Source organism: Coenobita brevimanus, chromosome 110 (assembly GCF_032717465.1).
Source record: "Coenobita brevimanus isolate Jiangsu-jjx chromosome 110, ASM3271746v2, whole genome shotgun sequence".
NCBI classification, from domain to species: Eukaryota; Metazoa; Arthropoda; class Malacostraca; order Decapoda; family Coenobitidae; genus Coenobita; species Coenobita brevimanus.
Genome location: NC_137063.1, coordinates 47,586,900 through 47,605,447, shown reverse-complemented (window position 1 = coordinate 47,605,447; position 18,548 = coordinate 47,586,900). Strand labels below are relative to the sequence as shown.

General features: G+C 43.0%; 1 protein-coding gene and 1 non-coding gene across 2 annotated transcripts in view; both read left to right on the top strand.

The window, feature by feature from the left end:
- The window catches only part of LOC145417576 (diacylglycerol kinase delta), a 172,708-nt gene that overhangs the window by 110,597 nt on the left and 43,563 nt on the right, over positions 1 to 18,548 (top strand). Inside the window, exons 7-13 of the mRNA XM_080286282.1 lie at positions 6,351 to 6,442; positions 9,645 to 9,775; positions 10,701 to 10,869; positions 13,098 to 13,200; positions 13,885 to 14,030; positions 17,424 to 17,606; positions 17,886 to 18,147. Of these exons, the coding sequence (XP_080142408.1) occupies positions 6,351 to 6,442; positions 9,645 to 9,775; positions 10,701 to 10,869; positions 13,098 to 13,200; positions 13,885 to 14,030; positions 17,424 to 17,606; positions 17,886 to 18,147 (1,086 nt within the window). The remainder of the gene's footprint in view (positions 1 to 6,350; positions 6,443 to 9,644; positions 9,776 to 10,700; positions 10,870 to 13,097; positions 13,201 to 13,884; positions 14,031 to 17,423; positions 17,607 to 17,885; positions 18,148 to 18,548) is intronic.
- LOC145417609 (5S ribosomal RNA) lies at positions 2,939 to 3,057 on the top strand. Its single transcript, XR_013900514.1, has one exon. It is a non-coding gene; the product is annotated as a 5S ribosomal RNA (ribosomal RNA).

Here is an 18,548-nt window from a genome sequence, read left to right as displayed (position 1 = left end):
CCTACCTGACAGTATCAGAATCATCATGCAAGTGAAGTGGAAATAACCGTGGTGACATAAGCCGGTAATTCACCCTCCTAGGAGAGAGAGAGAGAGAGAGAGAGAGAGGGAGGAAGGAGAGAAAGTCAATAGGGATAGGATTAATATTGACAGAGGCTGATTGTGAGCAAGAAAAAAATGTAAATAACGGAAGAAGAAGAAGAAGTTTTTTGAGAGAGAGAGAGAGAGAGAGAGAGAGAGGATATACAGGTAACTGGAAACTAGCTGATAACCTGTTCACTACCGTGGATCTCAGGTGAATAAAATCGTCTGGCAGTAGCAAGAGTAAATTTAATAAGCATCATACTGAAAAGAGGAAAGTTTTATTTGTGGAATTTGGGTTGATGATAAGTGAATGAGGTGAAGAAGATTTATCGGTAATGAGAGTCCATGAAGTTGATAGTTTTACATGCAGGTCTATCTATCTATCTATTGCCAGACGCCATAATCCCGTAAGGGGTGGTCATTTGACTTTGAGTTATTTGTTTTACGGGGAGGGGCACTAACTCTCCACCAACCCACTTGCTGACACGTAGGGAGCACGTATGTTCTGGTTATATGGTTACCACCCACCGTTGTAAATGGTTTCTTGGCTTACATGAAACCATTTGGTTTGTCACTCGATGTAAAGCCACCTGTAAGGGAAAGAAAAGCAATAAGAAGTGACAGGAAAGATGGGAGAAACAGGAAGAGAGGAGGGCAGTGTGATGATTTATTTCCGATAGATGGAACGGTTGAGGAAAACGTAAATACTTAGATACATACATGCATGACTTCTACAAATACTGTATATATATGTATATATATATATATATATATATATATATATATATATATATATATATATATATATATATATATATAGTATAATACTGAGATACATACATGCATAACTTCTACGTATACTGTATGTGTGTGAAAATATATATATATATATATATATATATATATATATATATATATATATATATATATATATATATATATATATATGCTGTATGTATGTATGCATGTATATAAATATAGATAGGTAGATAGATAGATGTATGTAGTTTAGGAGGGAGTTACTGGAGACTTTTACTCATTCTGTCCCTATATACGTTTTCTCCAGAGTTAAGAAAGTTGCCTGGAGGTAACAAGATTAAGTTATAACAAGACAATGGACACCTATGATAAGCTGCCTCCACCCTGACCATACCCACCACCCGAACGTATATTCAAGGGTGTCCTTTGTCTTTGGACACACCCCTGTTCATTCTGACACACCCTGAACACACCCAAGACGCACACCAAATACAATATCAACACCCATCGTAAGGCCTGAACCCTTGTGGGTGCGGCAGAAATCGATGAAGTGAACGTTTGACGTTCATAAAACTACTGTTGCAGTTTGCCAGATTTCATCCATGAGAAATGTACAATGCATCATTCAGTGAATGACACAGTTAGGAACACACTCTGGATTTTGCCGCCTCAATGGGTGTTGCAGAAATACACCATGGGACTGACAGGGTTAAAACAGGTCATCATAGATGACTGACCCCATCGCCTCCACTGCCTCCTTGGGTGCACCCCTGCCTTCATCACAGTTACCGCCCTAATTCAGTTACTCACATGGGGTGGGGGAATCACAGCACGAGTCTTTAATCTCATTTCGTACACGAGTCACAGGAGAATGGAAGCCCTAGCCACATCCCCTCCTGTGCCGTAATAATATGGTCTCTTCCAACATAAAGAGTAGGTCGTGAGGCATTGACGTACGCATAACCTTGGCCTCCTTCCATGTAAAGTTTTGGATTAATTAATATCTGCGTTCTGTGCTGTGAAACTTATTTGAAATTGAGTTAACAGGCAACAAATAAGGGTCCCATCCTTTATCCCGTACCCCACACTCCATCCACACCCTACACTCCACACCTTATCCCTACCCCACACCGTATACCTACCCCACACCTCACACCCAATCCATACCCTACATTCCACATCTTATCCCAACCCCACACCTCACACCCGACACCCTATCCCTACCACACACCCCACACCCTATCCCTACCCCATACCCTATCCCTATGCCACTCTCTATCCCTACCGCACACCCTATCCCTACCCCACACCCCACACCTTATCCCTATCCCACAACCCACACCCCATCCCTACCCTACACCCCACACCTTATCCCAACCCCACACCCCACAACCTTATCCCTACCCCACACCTTATCGCTATCGCACATCTTTTCCCTATCCCACACCCTATCCCTATCCCTGTCTCACAACCCACCCCCCATCCCTACCCCACACCCTATCCCTATTGCACAACCCACACCCCATCCCTACCATACCCCATACCATATCCATACACCACACCCCACATCCTGTCCCTGCCCCACACCCTACACCTTATCCCTACCCCACACCTTATCCTTTTCCCTCACCCCACACCCTATCCTTACCCCACATCCACACCCCATACCCCAACTCCACACCCTATCCCAACTCCACACCCTATCCATACCCCATATCCACATCCTATCCCTACCCCTACCCTACACCCTATACCTACCCCACATCCACACCCCATACCCCACACCCACACCTTATACCTACCCTGCATCCACACCCTATCCCTATCCCTACCCCACACCCTATACCTACCCCACATCCACACCCCATACCTCACACTCACACCCTATACCTACCACACACCCTATACCTGTCTCACATCCACATCCCATGTCCCACAAACAAACCCCACACCCACATCCTATCCCTACCCCACACCCTATCTCTACTCCACACCCCATACTCCACACCCTTCCCCTTTTATTCACCTTTAATAATGCTGTAAAAGCAGGTTAGCCTATTTTCTCACCTGTTGCTAATAAAAAATTAATTATATCATAATCGGCCATACCACGTTGAGTACACCGCTTCCTGTTCGATCAGCGAAGTTAAGCAACGTTGGGTCTGGTTAGTACTTGGATGGGTGACCGCCTGGGAACACCAGATGCTGTTGGCATCCCTACGTCAAGTGGGGTTGGTGGAGGATTAGTGCCCCTCCCTGTAAAACAATTAACTCTAAGCCCTTGGCCACCCTGTCTGGGATACATGGCGTCTGGCAATGAATAATCGGGTTGGTAGTTTATTCATTTATTTACTCATTTATTATTTATATTTATTCACGAGAAATTCAAGTGACGTCAGCCGAATTTAGAGGGTTTAAGTTGCTATATATAGATCATAGATGAAAGTGTGTGTGTGTGTGTGTGTGTGTGTGTGTGTGTGTCTCTCTCTCTCTCTCTCTCTCTCTCGCTCGCTCGCTCCACCAGTCACGTGACCCCAGCGGGAAAATTCAAAGACTGTGTCCCTTCTCCCGATTGGTTGGTTGGATAATGAGGTCCCTGGGGTGCGGAGAGAGAGAGAGAGAGGACAGAAGAAAGGAGAGGAGGGAAGGAAGAAAGTATTATATGAGAGGAAATGGAAGAGAGGAGAGGAAGGGAGGAAGGAAGGATGATAAAAAAGAGGAAACAGAAGAGAGGAAAGGAGGAAGGGAAGAAATGATGGTAAAAGATAAAGGATGAGTTGCAAGGGTGGAAGGAGAAGAAATGGAAGAGAGGAGAAGAGAGGAACGAAGAAAAAAAGTAAAGAAAGAGTAGGAAGGGTGGAGGGAGGGAAGGAAGAATGGGAGGAAAGAATGCAGTGGAGGAGAGGAAACAAAAGGAAGGAAGAAAAGAAAGGAAAAAATAAAGAAGGAGTGGGAAAGTTGGAGAAAAGGAAGGGAGAATGGGAGGAGACAGTGCAAAGGAGGGGAGGATGGAGTGGGAGAAAAGGTTGGGACAGGTAATGGAAGAGAGGGAAGGAATATGGGAGGAGGAAAGCAGAGGATGAAGGGAAGGCAGGAGGGAGGGAGGGAAGGTAAGAGGAAAAAGATTAGAAAGAGAAAGTATCAGAGAGAGGAGGAAGGATATACAGTATAGGAGGGAAGTATGTAAGAGAGGAGAGGATGATGAGAATGAATGAAAGATAAGATAATGAAGAAAAGGATGATAAAAGGGGGGAGAAAAAGCAAGAGAGGAGAGGAGAGAATGAAGGGAAAAGAGTGAAAGGGTAGGAATATGGAGTAAGAAAAAAAAACTGAAAGGAGACGAAGAGAATACAAAATGTAACAAAAGAGTAAAGGAAGGTGAAGAAGAAAACGAAGACAAATGGAGAAAGGGAAGACAGAAAATGAAACAAAAGCTTAAAGAATGATAAAGGGGGAAAAATAAAAAGAAGAGGACATAAAATGCCAAGAAAGGGGGAAAGGGAAAAAGATGAAGTAGGATGAGGAAGAAGAAAGGAAAGAGCAAGAGGAGGAAGAAGAGGAGAAATATTAGGCAAGAGGTGAATTGAAAAAGTGTTGAGTCAAAGTTTAAAAATTTTTGTAAGGATGAATGAAAGGCCAGAGGCTTAAGGGAGGAGGACGGGGAGATGGGAGGAGAAAGAAAATGAGGGAGGGGGGGAGAGAAGAGGGTAGGGAAGAGAAAGGAAGAGGGAGAGAATAATAGATGAAGATGGGGAGGAGAAAGGGAGAGGGATAGTTGGAGGGAGAGAGAAGAGGAGAGAAGAGAATGAGGAACGGAAAGGAAGGGGGAGGGATGGAAGGAGGAGAGAAGAGGGTGGAGAGGAAAAATTAAAAGGAAGGGAAGGAGAAAAGAGGGTTTGGTGGAGAAAGGAGAAGAGAGAGGGAGAGGTGAAGAGAAGAAGAGGGTGGGAGGGGAGGGAGGGAAGGAGAGAAGAGGGTAAGGAGGAGAAAGGAAGAGGGAGGAAGGGAAGAAGGAGAAAAGAGGGTGGGGAAGAGAAAGGAAGAGGGATGGAGGGAGGAAAGGAGGAAGGATGGAGAGAGGGAGGGAGGGATGGAGGAGGGAAGAGCGTGGAGAGAAGAATGAAGAGGAAGGAGAGTAGAAAAGAAGGAGAAAAGAGGGTTAGGTAGAGAAAAGAGAGGAAATAGGGAGAAGTGGAGAGAAAGAAGATGATGGGAGAGGAGGGAGGGAAGAAGAAAAGAATGTGGAGAGGAGAAAGGAAGAGAGAGGGATGGAAGAAGGAGAGAAGAGGGTGGGGAGGAGAAAGGAGGAGGGAGGGAAGGAAGGAAGAAAGAGAGAAGAGAATTGGGAGGCAAATGGAGAGGTGGGGAGAAGGAAGAGGGAGAGAGGGAAGGAAAAAAGAGGGTGGGCAGGTGAAAAGGAGAAAAAAGAGGGAGAGTCTGGATGGGTTGTAGGTGTAGGTGTGGGGGGAGTGGTGTGGGTGTAGTTGGGTCTTGGTATGGGTGTGGGTTTAGGTGTGGGTGTTGATGGGTATGGGTATGTGTGGGTGTGGGGAATGTGTGGGAAGATGATGTGGGTGTGAGCTTAGATGAGTAGCATGGGTGTTGATGGGTATATAGGGATCCTGTCTGGGTGAAGGTGGATATATGGCAGTATTGTGGGTGTAGGGAAGTGAGAGAGAGAGAGCAATATGGATGCAGCTGGATGTGAAAGAGCAGTTTGAGCAAAGGTGGAAATGCAGTTGGTGGAAGTGGAGAGAAAAGCCCAAGATGGAGAATGGAAAGTAAAAGAGTGAGACAATGCCCCAAGGAAAATAATCTTCATGAGTGAATGGGATGGGAGTGGGAGGAGAGATGAGAGGGGAGGAAGAAGAGGAGGAGGGTGGAGGGTGATGAGAGGGGAAGGAGATGAGGCAAGTGAAGAATAAGGAGAGGTGAGGGAGGAGTGGTGAGAGGTTAGGGAGGAAAGATGAGAAAGGAGGGAAATGGGGAGGTAAATGGAGGAGGAAAGGAAATAGAGGGATGAGGAGAGGGAGGAGAAACCAGAGGGAAGTTAAAGAAGGCTGGAGTAATGGAATAAGTTAAAGAGAAGAAGGAAGACAACCTAAGGGTTAAACAAGCAACAGAGAATTTCACATACCCTCAACATAAAACACACCCTCACTCTCCCACAGAACCTTAAAAGAGAACACCTATATGAATACTTCATAGCCCTTTGACATAATATACTCCCTCACTTCCCACAGAACCTAATGAGGAGCACTTGTATGGACATTTCATAGGCCCTCTCTCTCCCACAGAACCTTGAAAGAAAACACATAAATGAGCATTTCATGGCCTCTCGACAAAACACAACCTGTCTCTATCTCTCCCACAGAGCCTTAAATGAGGAGCACTTGTATGGACATTTCACATCCCCTTTCTCTCACAGAACCATAAAAGAGAATGCATATGTGAGCATTTCATGGCCCCTTGACATAACATTGTCATTCTCTTTCTCCCTATTGCAGAACCTTGCGATGCCTCACCAGTGGTTGGAGGGGAACCTCCCAGTGTCTGCCAAGTGTGCTGTGTGTGAGAAGACATGTGGCTCAGTGCTCAGGTGGGTTTCCAGAGCTGTAACTCATCTTGTTTTGTTATTAATATTATAATTATCATTATTATTATTATTATTATTGGAGTGTGTGGTGATATGCTGATGCATGGGGGAGAGATAGTATTAGAGTGGATGTGGAGGATGTGCAGATTGGCCTGGAAGGAAGGAAGAGTCCCGGAGGATTGGAAGTCAGGTATGATTATTCCCTTGTACAAAGGAAAAGGGGAAAAAGAAGTGTGTGGTATTCATAGGGGCATTTGTCCTCTAAATGTAATAGGAAAAGTGTATGGTAGGATACTTATTGACAGAGTTAGGGAAATATCAGAGGAATTAGTTGGAGAAGAACAAGGAGGCTTTAGGAAAGCAAGAGGTTGTGTAGATCAGATATTCATTCATAGATCTTTAGTGGAAAGTTTCTAGAGAAGGGAAAGAAGTTGTATGCGGCCTTCATGGATTTGGAGAAAGCATATGACAGGGTGGATAGACAAGGATTGTGGAAAGTATTAAGAATATATGGAGTAGATGGGAAGTTGTTGAATGCTGTGAAGAGTATGTATGATGGTGCTAAGGCTGCAGTACATGTGGATGGTGAACTGAGTGATTTTTTCTCTTTGAAGGTTGGGTTGAAACAGGGATGTGTCATGTCTCCATGGTTGTTCAATCTGTACATGGATGGGGTAATAAAAGAGGTACAAGGTAGGGTAGTGGATGTTGGAGTGGCCCTAGAGAGAGAGGGCAGTGTTTGGAAACTCCCTGTACTGTTATTTGCAGATGATACTATGTTGTTAAGTGATGACGAAGGGGAGCTGAAAGGCTTGGTGGATGAGTTTGGGAGAGTGTGTAAGAAACGGAATCTAAAGGTGAATGTAGGGAAGGGTAAAGTGATGGTCTTTGAGAGAGGTGAAGCGAGTGAATGTACAGTGAGGTTGGATGGTGAGGAAATGGAAAATGTGAGTATGTTTAAGTACTTGGGTAGTGTGATGAGTAAGGATGGAAGTTTGGAGGGTGAAGTGCTTGAAAGGGTACAACAAGGAAGAAAGGTTGTTGGTTCCTTGAAAGCAGTGATAAGAAACAGGGAATTGAGCATGGAAGTGAAAAAGTTACTACATGACAGTATTGTGATACCAACTCTAACGTATGGAAATGATGCTCGGACGTTGTTGGAAGGACACAAGTCAAGAGTGAGAGCAGTGGAAATGAGTTATTTAAGAGGCGCCTGTGGAGTCACATGGAGAGACAGGCTAACAAATGAGGATATAAAGGAGCATTGTGGTGCGGATGTGGATGTGATAGGAAGCGTTATGAGGAAACACGGAGGTGGTTTGGCCATGTGAAGAGGATGGAGAGTGAGAGACTGACGAAGAGAGTGTATGTGAGTGAGGTGGAAGGGGGGGAGAGGGAGGGGGAGGCCGAGGATGGGATGGAGTGGAGAGGTATATGAGAGAGGGAAGGGTGTGAGTTGGGAGCAGGGCAGTGAAATGGCGGGGGACAGGGTGACGTGGAGGCAGTTTGTTTGTGGCCATCCCGTACGGGATTAAGGCGTCTGGCAATAGATAGATATATAGATAGATTATTATTATTATTGTTTTTTCCCACATGATGATGCCCTCTTAGGCAGCATCCACATCAAATACTTTGTGGCACAGATGGTTGCAGGTGGGAGTTGTGGATAACTATAACCCTTTGAAGTTCTTGCCTGCACCCACCTGAATGTAGTGGGGTCACTTGTATGGGTTACACTATGCAAAACCCATACCTGCAACCACCCACACCAGCAAGCAGGTGATGTGGATGCAGGCTTGTTGAGCAAACCTGTGGCTGGGATGACTGGCTGAGTCCACTTGGGTGAATCACAAGACAAACACTCTTGGGGTGGTGTCTCCTTGCCATTTTTTTTTTTTTTCCCCCCCCACTGCACACGCCTCTGCTTGTTTTCTCTTACTGCTGGTTTTATTTTCCCTCACTCATTGTTTTCTTCTGTTGATTTATGCTTTCTCTTACTGCTTTTTCTCTTATTCCAGTTGTTTTGTCCTTTTCCCATTGTTTACCCTTATTGTTGTTTTTACTCATATTTCATTATCAATCCAGAAATTTGTGATTTATTGTCACTTTGGAAATATTATTAGTTTGTAGTAGCAGTTTCATTTTACTGAAATCCATCAGTGCCTTCACTTACAAGCTTATTACAGTACTTACAGAATCATGTCATGTGGCACCTACTTTTTTCAGCTTCCTATGAGATCAGTTATTTTCAATTGGCTGCATTTTTGTTGTGAAAATTTTTATGCCTTTACTTCTTGTGAATCATATAGTCATGATTTACAGTTATTGATTGTATGCCAAGATGGGCATACAATTCCCACTGTTTGTAGCTGCATGATGTACTTCAGAGGCACATTTTAGCAGAACTCAGTACTGCATCCAGAAATAGGGATATGATGACCCCACCACCCATTGTTTGTATTGCTGGTAGCTTCATACAGTACTGTATGGTATTTCACAAGACACAGGAGGAGGACAGCATATACCTTTGTTGCCTTTTCTCAGTTTCATTTCTCCAGTGAGACAGAGAGCTGTGCTCTGGATCTCCTCACCCCATGCAAATCTGAAAATTAGGTCAGGATGAAGATGAAGGTGATTGAAATAAATACTGACCACTTCAGCAGTCAGCATTATGTTGGTGGTTGACTGGTCTAATCTTGCACATGTTGAAGAAGTAGGAGCAATAAAGAAATTAATGAACACTTATTTACGAAAAAAAAGACATCAAACTAATTTGTTCTGTTTAATTAGTTGGAGCATGTATGTTATACTGGATGATATTTTTTGGTAATCAGGGGAGTCTCAAAATCTGGTTGGAAAGCTACTTAAACTGGGCTTACAGAAATAATAGATATTACATAGAAATTACTGATCTATGAGAATTAGGATTTTTTAATTTACAATTTGGACAATTTGGAAGACAGTTTATTTAGTGAGAATGGTTCAGACTGTTCACAGTGTATTCAAGCTGAGATATCCTGTGTAAAAAAAGAAAGACTTTACAGTGGTATTTTGTGGATGCAAATGGACTGTTGAGGAATACAAAACATAAAGTTATTTTGTATTCTTTCTTTACAGACAGTTCAGTTGAATCTGCTTATACAGTGTTTCGGTGTAAGTCTTAATACTGGTACATAAACTAAAAAATAAGTTGCTTATGTTACAGATTACAGGACTGGCGGTGTCTTTGGTGCCGTGCAATGGTACATACAGCGTGTCGACCACTCCACCCCATACGTTGCCCTCTGGGTCCCTGCAGAGTATCCATCGTACCCCCCACTGCCCTCACCACCATAGGTACTCCCACATACTCCTGATGCTCTGTCTTAATCGTTACTCAACCTAACCATTCGTGCCATCAGCTCAACACTTAGTTGTCTTCTATAGTGTAACTCTTTCATGACTGGAACAACTTTAGCATTCTATACCAGCTAATGCATGTTGATTTTATTCAGTAGGGTGATTTATTCAGCTGAGAGTGAGTCTTTGAGGCCAGAGAGTGGTAACACTGTCACCGTTAACTCTCTTACAGTCAGAACAGCCATGATATTCTATTCAAGCTAATGCCAGATGATTTTATTCAGACAAGAGTGAGTTGTAGGAGCCACAAAATGATAATACAGTATCTCATGGCCACAGAATCTCAAGAACATTTATATACCACCTTGCTAGTATTGGTGAAGTTAAGGATTTCACTAGGGAGCGAGGCTGTGAGTGGTGGTGTTTGTTAGTGGTTGGATACAGAAACTGTGCAATTGGGAATAAAATAATGAGAAAGATAAGTCTAATTTTGACATCACATGGCACTTTTTTTTTTTTTTTTTTTTTTTTTTTTTTTTTTTAAATGTGTCCGACTCTGGGCAAAGGCTTCAGGGCCTATTTCTCTGGGGCAGTGACCTATCCCAAGGCCCAGTAGTCCTCCTTCACCTCCACATGTCACCACTTTGGTACTAACACCCACCATCCATATTGAATACATGCTAGGGCTGTCTCATACAGGATTGGTGTATTGGTATTAGCGGGGGTATTTTTACGACATGTCGGCAGGTCATCTGGTAGATCAGGAAAGTCTGCTTGTAGGAAATTCAAATCCTTAAACTGTTCCCTGCCCCAGCCGGGATTCGATCCTGGGTCCATTAGGACCGCAGGCCGCCTCTCTACCGATTCAGCCACCACCTCCCCTCAAGAAAATCATTGTAGTAATCAGTCTTATCTCCAATAGGCACAGATGAGTCATGGGAGGCCACCAGACCCCAGGGGTGTTCACCACTACTGGTGTTTGTCAACAGCAAGAGTGGGGACAACCAGGGGGTGAGGTTCCTGCGCCGTTTCAAGCAGCTTCTTAACCCTGCCCAGGTGTTTGACCTTATGAATGGGGGACCACTCCTGGGGTAAGCTGGTTTGTGTGGTTTTCTTGGTTTGCTATTTTGTATGGTTTTTATTGGTTTGCATGATCCTGTGGCACGGTTGTTAGAGGTCTCAGCTAGGACGAGAGCAGGTGGTAATCTGCCATAGTTCAAACCAAGAGATGGCTGAAGTTTTTTGATCACCTAAACACTAGCAGGGAAGTAGGGTGGTCTCTTACAACTTGAGTGATCAGGACCACAGTAGCCTAACTTCGGGCACCCTGACTGTACACTTCCCCTCCCCCTCCCCCCCCCTTTTTTTTTTTTTTAGTAAGCTGGTGGTCTAGTGGAGTAAGGCACTCCAACTGAACAAGACCAGTAAGAGTTTACATCTGAGGGTGATTGCTTATTGCTCACATGATGCAGCTCAAAGGCAAGCAAGGTTGGTCATCCTCACCTGAAATGTTACAACTGAGTAGCCTAGCCCAGTGCTTCTGTTGTCTTGATGAGGCAGAGAGGACAGGATGATGGATAAGTATATAGTAATACGGTATGTAGTTAGTTTAGACAGTAAATGGGTACAAAGACAGAAGAGGGAGTGTAAAGTCACTCCCACTTCTGTCTTTCTTTCCTTCATTCTTTCCTCTTCCTTCTGCCTGTGTGTGACTCTACACTGAGTGACAAACCAAATGGTTTCCTGTACACCAGGAAACCATTTACTATGCTAGGTGGTAACCACATAACCAGATTTTGGGGCTCGGTGGTTTAGTGGGTAATAATGGCATTCCAGTCGGATTGAGCCAGTGAAGGTTTATATCGAAGGGGTGGTTGGGGGTTATTGCTCACGTAATGCCTCTCAGGATGAGTGAGGCTGGTCACTCTCATCTTAAATGTCAGGACCAAATTGCTTATCCCCGGGTTCCTACGCTCCTCATGGGGCAAGGTAGGATTGGATGATGATGAATGATGAAATGAGTAACTAGAGATGATTTTTAATTCCTTGATTATGAAAAATATCATCTAGTTACTCATCCACTACAATAATGTATTTATTTACAGGTACTCAGTTCTTACTAACAATAGGTGACTTTATGAAGTATGGAAATTGTCTGTAGTACTGAATGGGATATATAAAATTATTTTTTCAGTAAAGCTAAACTGTATATTTAAATATTATTATATTTGTTTATTAGACTTTTTGTGGTAGGTGGGGGCACTCACCATCTACACATTTGATGTAGTGCTGCTCTGGGGTGTCTGCCCTTTCCTCTCCTCCATCCTTCTTTCCTTCCATCCTCTTCTGTCTTTCCATCATTCTTTCCTCGTGCTTCTGCCTGCTGGTAACTTTACACTCCCTCTTCTGTGTTTCTTTCCTTCATTCTTTCCTCTTCCTTCTGCCTGTGGGTGACTCTACACTGAGTGACAAGCCAAATGGTTTCCTGTACACCAGGAAATCATTTACTACCCTGGGTGGTAACCACATAACCAAATTTTGGTGCCTGGTGGTTTAATGAATAATTACGGCGCTCCAGTCAGATTGAGCCTTTGAAGGTTTATATCCAAGGGGTGGTTTGGGTATATTGCTCACGTAATGCCACCTAGGGATGAGTGAGGCTGGTCACTCTCATCTTAAATGTCAGGACCAACTTGCCTAGTCCCAGGCTCCCACGCTCCTCATGGGGCAGTGTGGGATTGGATGATGATGATGATATTAGACTTTTTACCACAAAACAAGGGTAAATCATTCACTATTGCAGATAAATGAATTAAATTCATTGCACTGTACAGCTTACACTTGACAAGTTGACACACCAGTCCACCTCTATTCCTTGGCTCAAACCTCCTCGGTCCTCACTACTCAGTCACGGTCAGACTCTTACAACAACTGAGACAACGTCATCTTGAGCAGGTCCATGTTGCCCTTCATAAAAACAGACTGGTCAAAGTTCTCAGAGGTCAGGCTGGTTTGTGGACATTTTTGTGTTTGTGGAATTACTTCCACAAATGCAGAACCGCATTTTTACGTAAAATTTGTCATAAACACAAATCCACAAATGAAATCACACTTCATCAGCTGTGGAATTTGCGGTTTGTGGAAATGATTGCTTAAGTGCCCACCTCTGATATGATTGGATGATGGATGGAGTATTGTTGGTACTGTAGTGCATTTATGTATTGTACAACAAATTTAAAGAATTACAGAAAGTACTATTGGTATTACCTTTACCTATAATTCTCTTTCAGCATGTTTACATTGGTTTTCTTATTTTCAGGCTGCGGCTTTTCAAGTGCTTTAACCCATTTAGAATATTGATATGCAGTGGTGATGGGTCAGTTGGCTGGGTATTGTCCGAAATTGATAAACTACACATGACAGTAAGTTAATAATATATCTGAAATAGTGTATTATACTTTGTTTATTTGTATGTGTTGACAAAAGGTTGAATTACAGTATAACCAGTGAGGAGTGGGAAAACTGTTGAATGGGAAAATAATACGTAAATTTGACTGTCCTAATTATATTCGTTTATTATCACTTTATCTTTTGATTTGATAGAGTAGTTTACCTGTACTCTAAAAATTTTGAACCTGAGGTCTTAGATGTAACGTTCATTAACCTCTTCAGTATGAAAGACCTTTGCTAAGTAGAATGAAAGTTTCAGAAAATAAGAAGAATAAATTACAAAAGACTCCACTGTACTGAAGAAGTTTATATAGCTGCAGGCAACTTTATCCCCTTTATTGCTTTGACATCTTTTGCAGTGTGCTGTCTGTATTTATGCACATTTTAGCATCTGTTAATGGTGGTTTAAGGAATTGAAATTGTTTAAGCTGTTTGTTTGTTTGTATGTTATGTACTGTATAATATATATAACAGCAGATGCCTTCTATGAGGTTATCAGTACATTGTGAAGTAAATTTAGGTCAGCACAATGTAAAATTTGGTCTGTGTGGAGTATTCACAACATGTGTGGAGTTTGGGGGAACCTGATCCCTGCAAATTTCAGGATTATAGTGTATTAGTATTCTTGTTGATTCTCTTTCCTTGACCCTTCACAGAACCAGTGCCAGATAGGTGTGTTGCCCCTGGGTACTGGCAATGACCTAGCAAGGGTATTAGGGTGGGGGTCTGCGTGTGATGATGACACTCACCTCCCTCATATCCTCGAAAAATATGAACGTGCCACAACAAAGATGCTGGACAGGTGAGAGTTGAGAGTCAGCATGAAGATTTTATTGTTCACTCTTTTCTATCTATCTGTCTATTGCCAGACGCTTTAATCCCGTATGGGGTGGCCACTAACAAATTGCCTCCACATCGCTCTGTCCCCCGCCATTTCACTGTCCTGCTCCCAACTCACATCCCCCTCTCTCATATACCTCTCCACCCCATCCCTCCATCTCATCCTCGGCCTCTCCCTCCCTCTACCCCCTTCCACCTACTCACGTACACTCTCTTCGTCAGTCTTTCACCCTCCATCCTTTCCACATGACCAAACCACCTCAGTTTATTCATCCTAACGCTTCCTGTCACATCCACATCCACACCACAACGCTCCTTTATATCCACATTTGTCAGCCTGTCTCTCCATGTGACTCCACAGGCTCCTCTTAAATAACTCATTTCCACTGCTCTCACTCTTGACTTATGTCCCTCCAACAACGTCCAAGCTTCACTTCCATACATTAGAGTTGGTATCGCAATACTGTCATGTAGTAACTTTTTCACTTCCATGCTCACTTCCTTGTTTCTTATCACTGCTTTCAAGGAACCAGCAACCTTTCTTCCCTGCTGTACCCTTTCAAGCACTTCACCCTCCAAACCTCCATCCTTACTCATCACACTACCCAAGTACTTAAACGTACTCACATTTTCCAGTTCCTCACCATCCAACCTTGCTGTACATTCACTTACTTCACCTCTCTCAAAGACCATCACTTTACTCTTCCCTACATTCACCTTTAGATTCCTTTTCTTACACACTCTCCCAAACTAATCCACCAAGCCTTTCAGCTCCCCTTCGTCTTCACTTAGTAACGCAGTATCATCTGCAAACAACAGTACAGGGAGTTTCCAAACACTGCCCTCTCTCACCAGGGCCACTCCAACATCCGCTACCCTACCTTGTACCTCTTTTATTACCCCATCCATGTACAGATTGAACAACCATGGAGACATGACACATCCCTGTTTCAACCCAACCTTCAAAGAGAAAAATTCACTCAGTTCACCATCCAACCTTCAAAGAGAAAAATTCACTCAGTTCACCATCCAACCTTCAAAGAGAAAAATTCACCCAGTTCACCATCCACATGCACTGCAGCCTTAGCACCATCATACATACTCTTCACAGCATTCAACAACTTCCCATCTACTCCATATATTCTTAATACTTTCCACAATCCTTGTCTATCCACCCTGTCATATGCTTTCTCCAAATCCATGAAAGCCGCATACAACATCTTTCCCTTCTCTAGAATCGTTTCCACTAAAGAGCTAAGAATGAATATCTGATCTACACAACCTCTTCCCTTCCTAAAGCCTCCTTGTTCTTCTCCAACTAATTCCTCTGTTCTTTCTCTAACTCTGTCAATAAGTATCCTACCATACACTTTTCCTATTATACTAAGAAGACAAAAGCCCCTATGATTACCACACACTTCTTTTTCCCCTTTTCCTTTGTACAAGGGAATAATTATACCTGACTTCCAATCCTCCGGGACTCTACCTTCCTCCCAGGCCAATCTGCACATCTTCCACATCCATTCTACTACTATCTCTTCCCCCATGCTTCAGCATTTCACCACACACTCCATCAATTCCTGGGGCTTTCCCCAACTTAACTTTCTTCATTGCTTTCACAACTTCTACTTATAAAACTGTTTTCCACTGTTCAGTTATATATACATTCATTTCTTTCACTTGCTGTTTACACATAATTTACATTTTCACTTGCACTGTTTTAGAGACCAGAAAGATCGTAGTCGCTGTCCATCATTATCATTGATAAATTAGCTAGTTCACATTCCACAGCAGAGTCACTTAGCCTTTATCCCTTCCCACACGAGGTTTAGTAGGGGTAGTTGTCACAGGGATCTTTGCATGGGGCTAAAAAGCGGCGGAATTGGACAGGCGCGAATCCGATGTGATTTCACCTTGAAGGACGAGAGTAAACTGAATGCTGAGGTCTAGGGGCAGTGAAGGGTTGCCAACTTCAGCGTGGTGACAGCTGCTAATATACCGTATACGCTATGAAATGATTGGCAGGAAATCTAGACAATACATAATAAATTAGGTAGTTCCAGGTGAATGTAAATATCACTTAGGCTTCTCCCTTCCTTTCTTATATATATTTTTAATATGAGAACAGGTCATACAGCATATTTCAAGGGGAAATAAACAGGGAAAATTAGCGAACGAGTGCACGTGTGGTGTTGCCAGGTGATAATTAGCCAATTCCAGGTGTATGGCACTATCAATTACCTTTTTTCTTTTTTATATATATTATTTTGTATGAGAATAAGGCATAGGGCTCATATGGACGAAATGAGTGGAAAAATCCAGGCAAGATTTGCCTAGTGCTGCACAGCTGGGGCAGGCGGGAGGAGAGGATAATGGAGGGGAGATAGGGAGGGGACTCAAGAATGGAGAGAAATGCCTAAATTGTCAACAGTGGATGGGTGAACAGATGACAATAACAGCACTGACTATTGTTAGACACTGGCAGTACTGACATGATACAAGTGACCACTTCAAAGCCCGGGCGAATTCAAAATAACACAGAATCGCAAAAGTGACGCCCCACGGTATGATCCATTGCACCAGAGCGTCACGAAAGTGACGCCCTGCGGTCAGGGGGTTAATGTACAGAGTCTGTAACTTCTTCACCAACGAGCAGTTAGCTATAATTTATAAGAGTCATGTGTGCTCTCAGCTTGAATATTGCACGCCCTTGTGGAATGGATGTGGAGAGGTTGCATTAAAACAACTAGACAAAATTCAGAACAATGCAGTTAGAATTATTAGCCACCCTGCCATTACAAATAAACTAACTCCTCTACAAATAAGAAGGAATGTTGCCTCCCTTGCATTATTTTACGGATATTTTTATGGCAAATGCTCAGATGAAGTTGAGTCCGTGGTGCCACCTCACCATGCCTTCCCTTGTGCCACACAGGTATCTGGTAGTGCTCATGACTGGAATGTCACTCAGCCATATTGCAGAACTTCTGCCTATCAGAATTCTTTCATTCCCCCAACTGCATCTCTTTGGAACCTGCTTCCCCAGAGTTGTTTCCCTCCAAACTTCATCCTACAGCTGTTCAAGTCTAACTGTTACAGATATTTTATGAACAGAGGACACCAGTATTCTGGTGTATGGATTATTATTTTTTTTATTCATTTGTTTTTCCTTCCTCTGTTCTGTTAAAAAAAAAAAAAAAAAAAAAAAAAAAAACGGAAAAGGGGTTGGCTCTACTATTTCATTGTATCAAGCTTCTACATATTTTTGCCTTTCCATTCCTTGCAAGTGGAGAATCACGAGTTAAATTAAGAAATGGTCCAGTGTGATTAAATTTTACCATCCCTTCCTTTTCAGGTGGAGTATCATGAGTTACGTGAGCCATGTAGCGATAAGCCCACAACACAAGCACGGTCTTGACCCGCGGGTTGAACCCCACTCACTTCACTCCCAGGTGGCTGCGTACGAGGATCACATTGCTGCACACCTTGCCACCCTGCTGCAGTCACACCAACACTCTGATGTTATTGCATCAGCAAAGTAAGTGGTAGAAAGTATATCAGGGTTCTGTGAGAGTTGCTGTTGTGGTGTATATTTCTATGGTTTTTTGTTATTTCACATTTTTATTCTTGCCTGCCTCAGTGTTGATTATTACCTTATTATCTTCTTTCATTTCTTGTTTTTGGTATGTATCCTCATGTTTTTCTTTCATGGTTTACTTTGTCATTCTCCCTTTTTTTCTTCTTTTTATTTTTTTTCATATTTTTATACTCACTCATTTCCATGTCTCATTCCTTCTCCTGCTTGCTTTTCCCACAGAGTTTTGTGCTCAACCATCAAGTCCCTCATTGTTAAAGTAGGGCAGAGTTGGGGTGGAGGCGAAGAAGGGGAGTCCCATGCCAGCACGACTGAGGAGGCTGGCAGCACCACAGAAACCACACAGGAGGATGCACTCTCTGCCAAGTGTGCTGTACTGAATGACAAGCTGGATCTGCTACTAAGGGCACTTCATGAGGAAAGTATGGTGTCTGTGTCGACTGGCAGTACTGCCACACCAGAGGAATCATCTGTTGTTGAGGAGGTAAGTAGAGATGTCTATATGTGCACTTAGTTAGGAATTTGTATTTTGTACAAATAAACACAAATGTACAGTGCTGAAGCATACACTTTTCTGTGATGTGCTTTTATGTTGATGAGAGAGCTGATTTATATCTTCAGTTGTTGACTAAGTCATTCTGCATGAAGTATGTGTGAGATCTTTTCAAAGTTATTTCTCACATTTTTAAAGAAAATACTGTATAATAAGCAATATTTTGACATTTTTAGTTGGGTATGTTAGTGACGATACAGGGGAAGCATAGAACTGTTATTGTACTATTGAACTGCCATCCATCATCCATCCATCATTCAATCCTACGTTGCCCCAAGAGGAGCGAAGGAGCCTGGGGCTAGGCAAGTTGGTCCTGACATTTAAGATGAGAC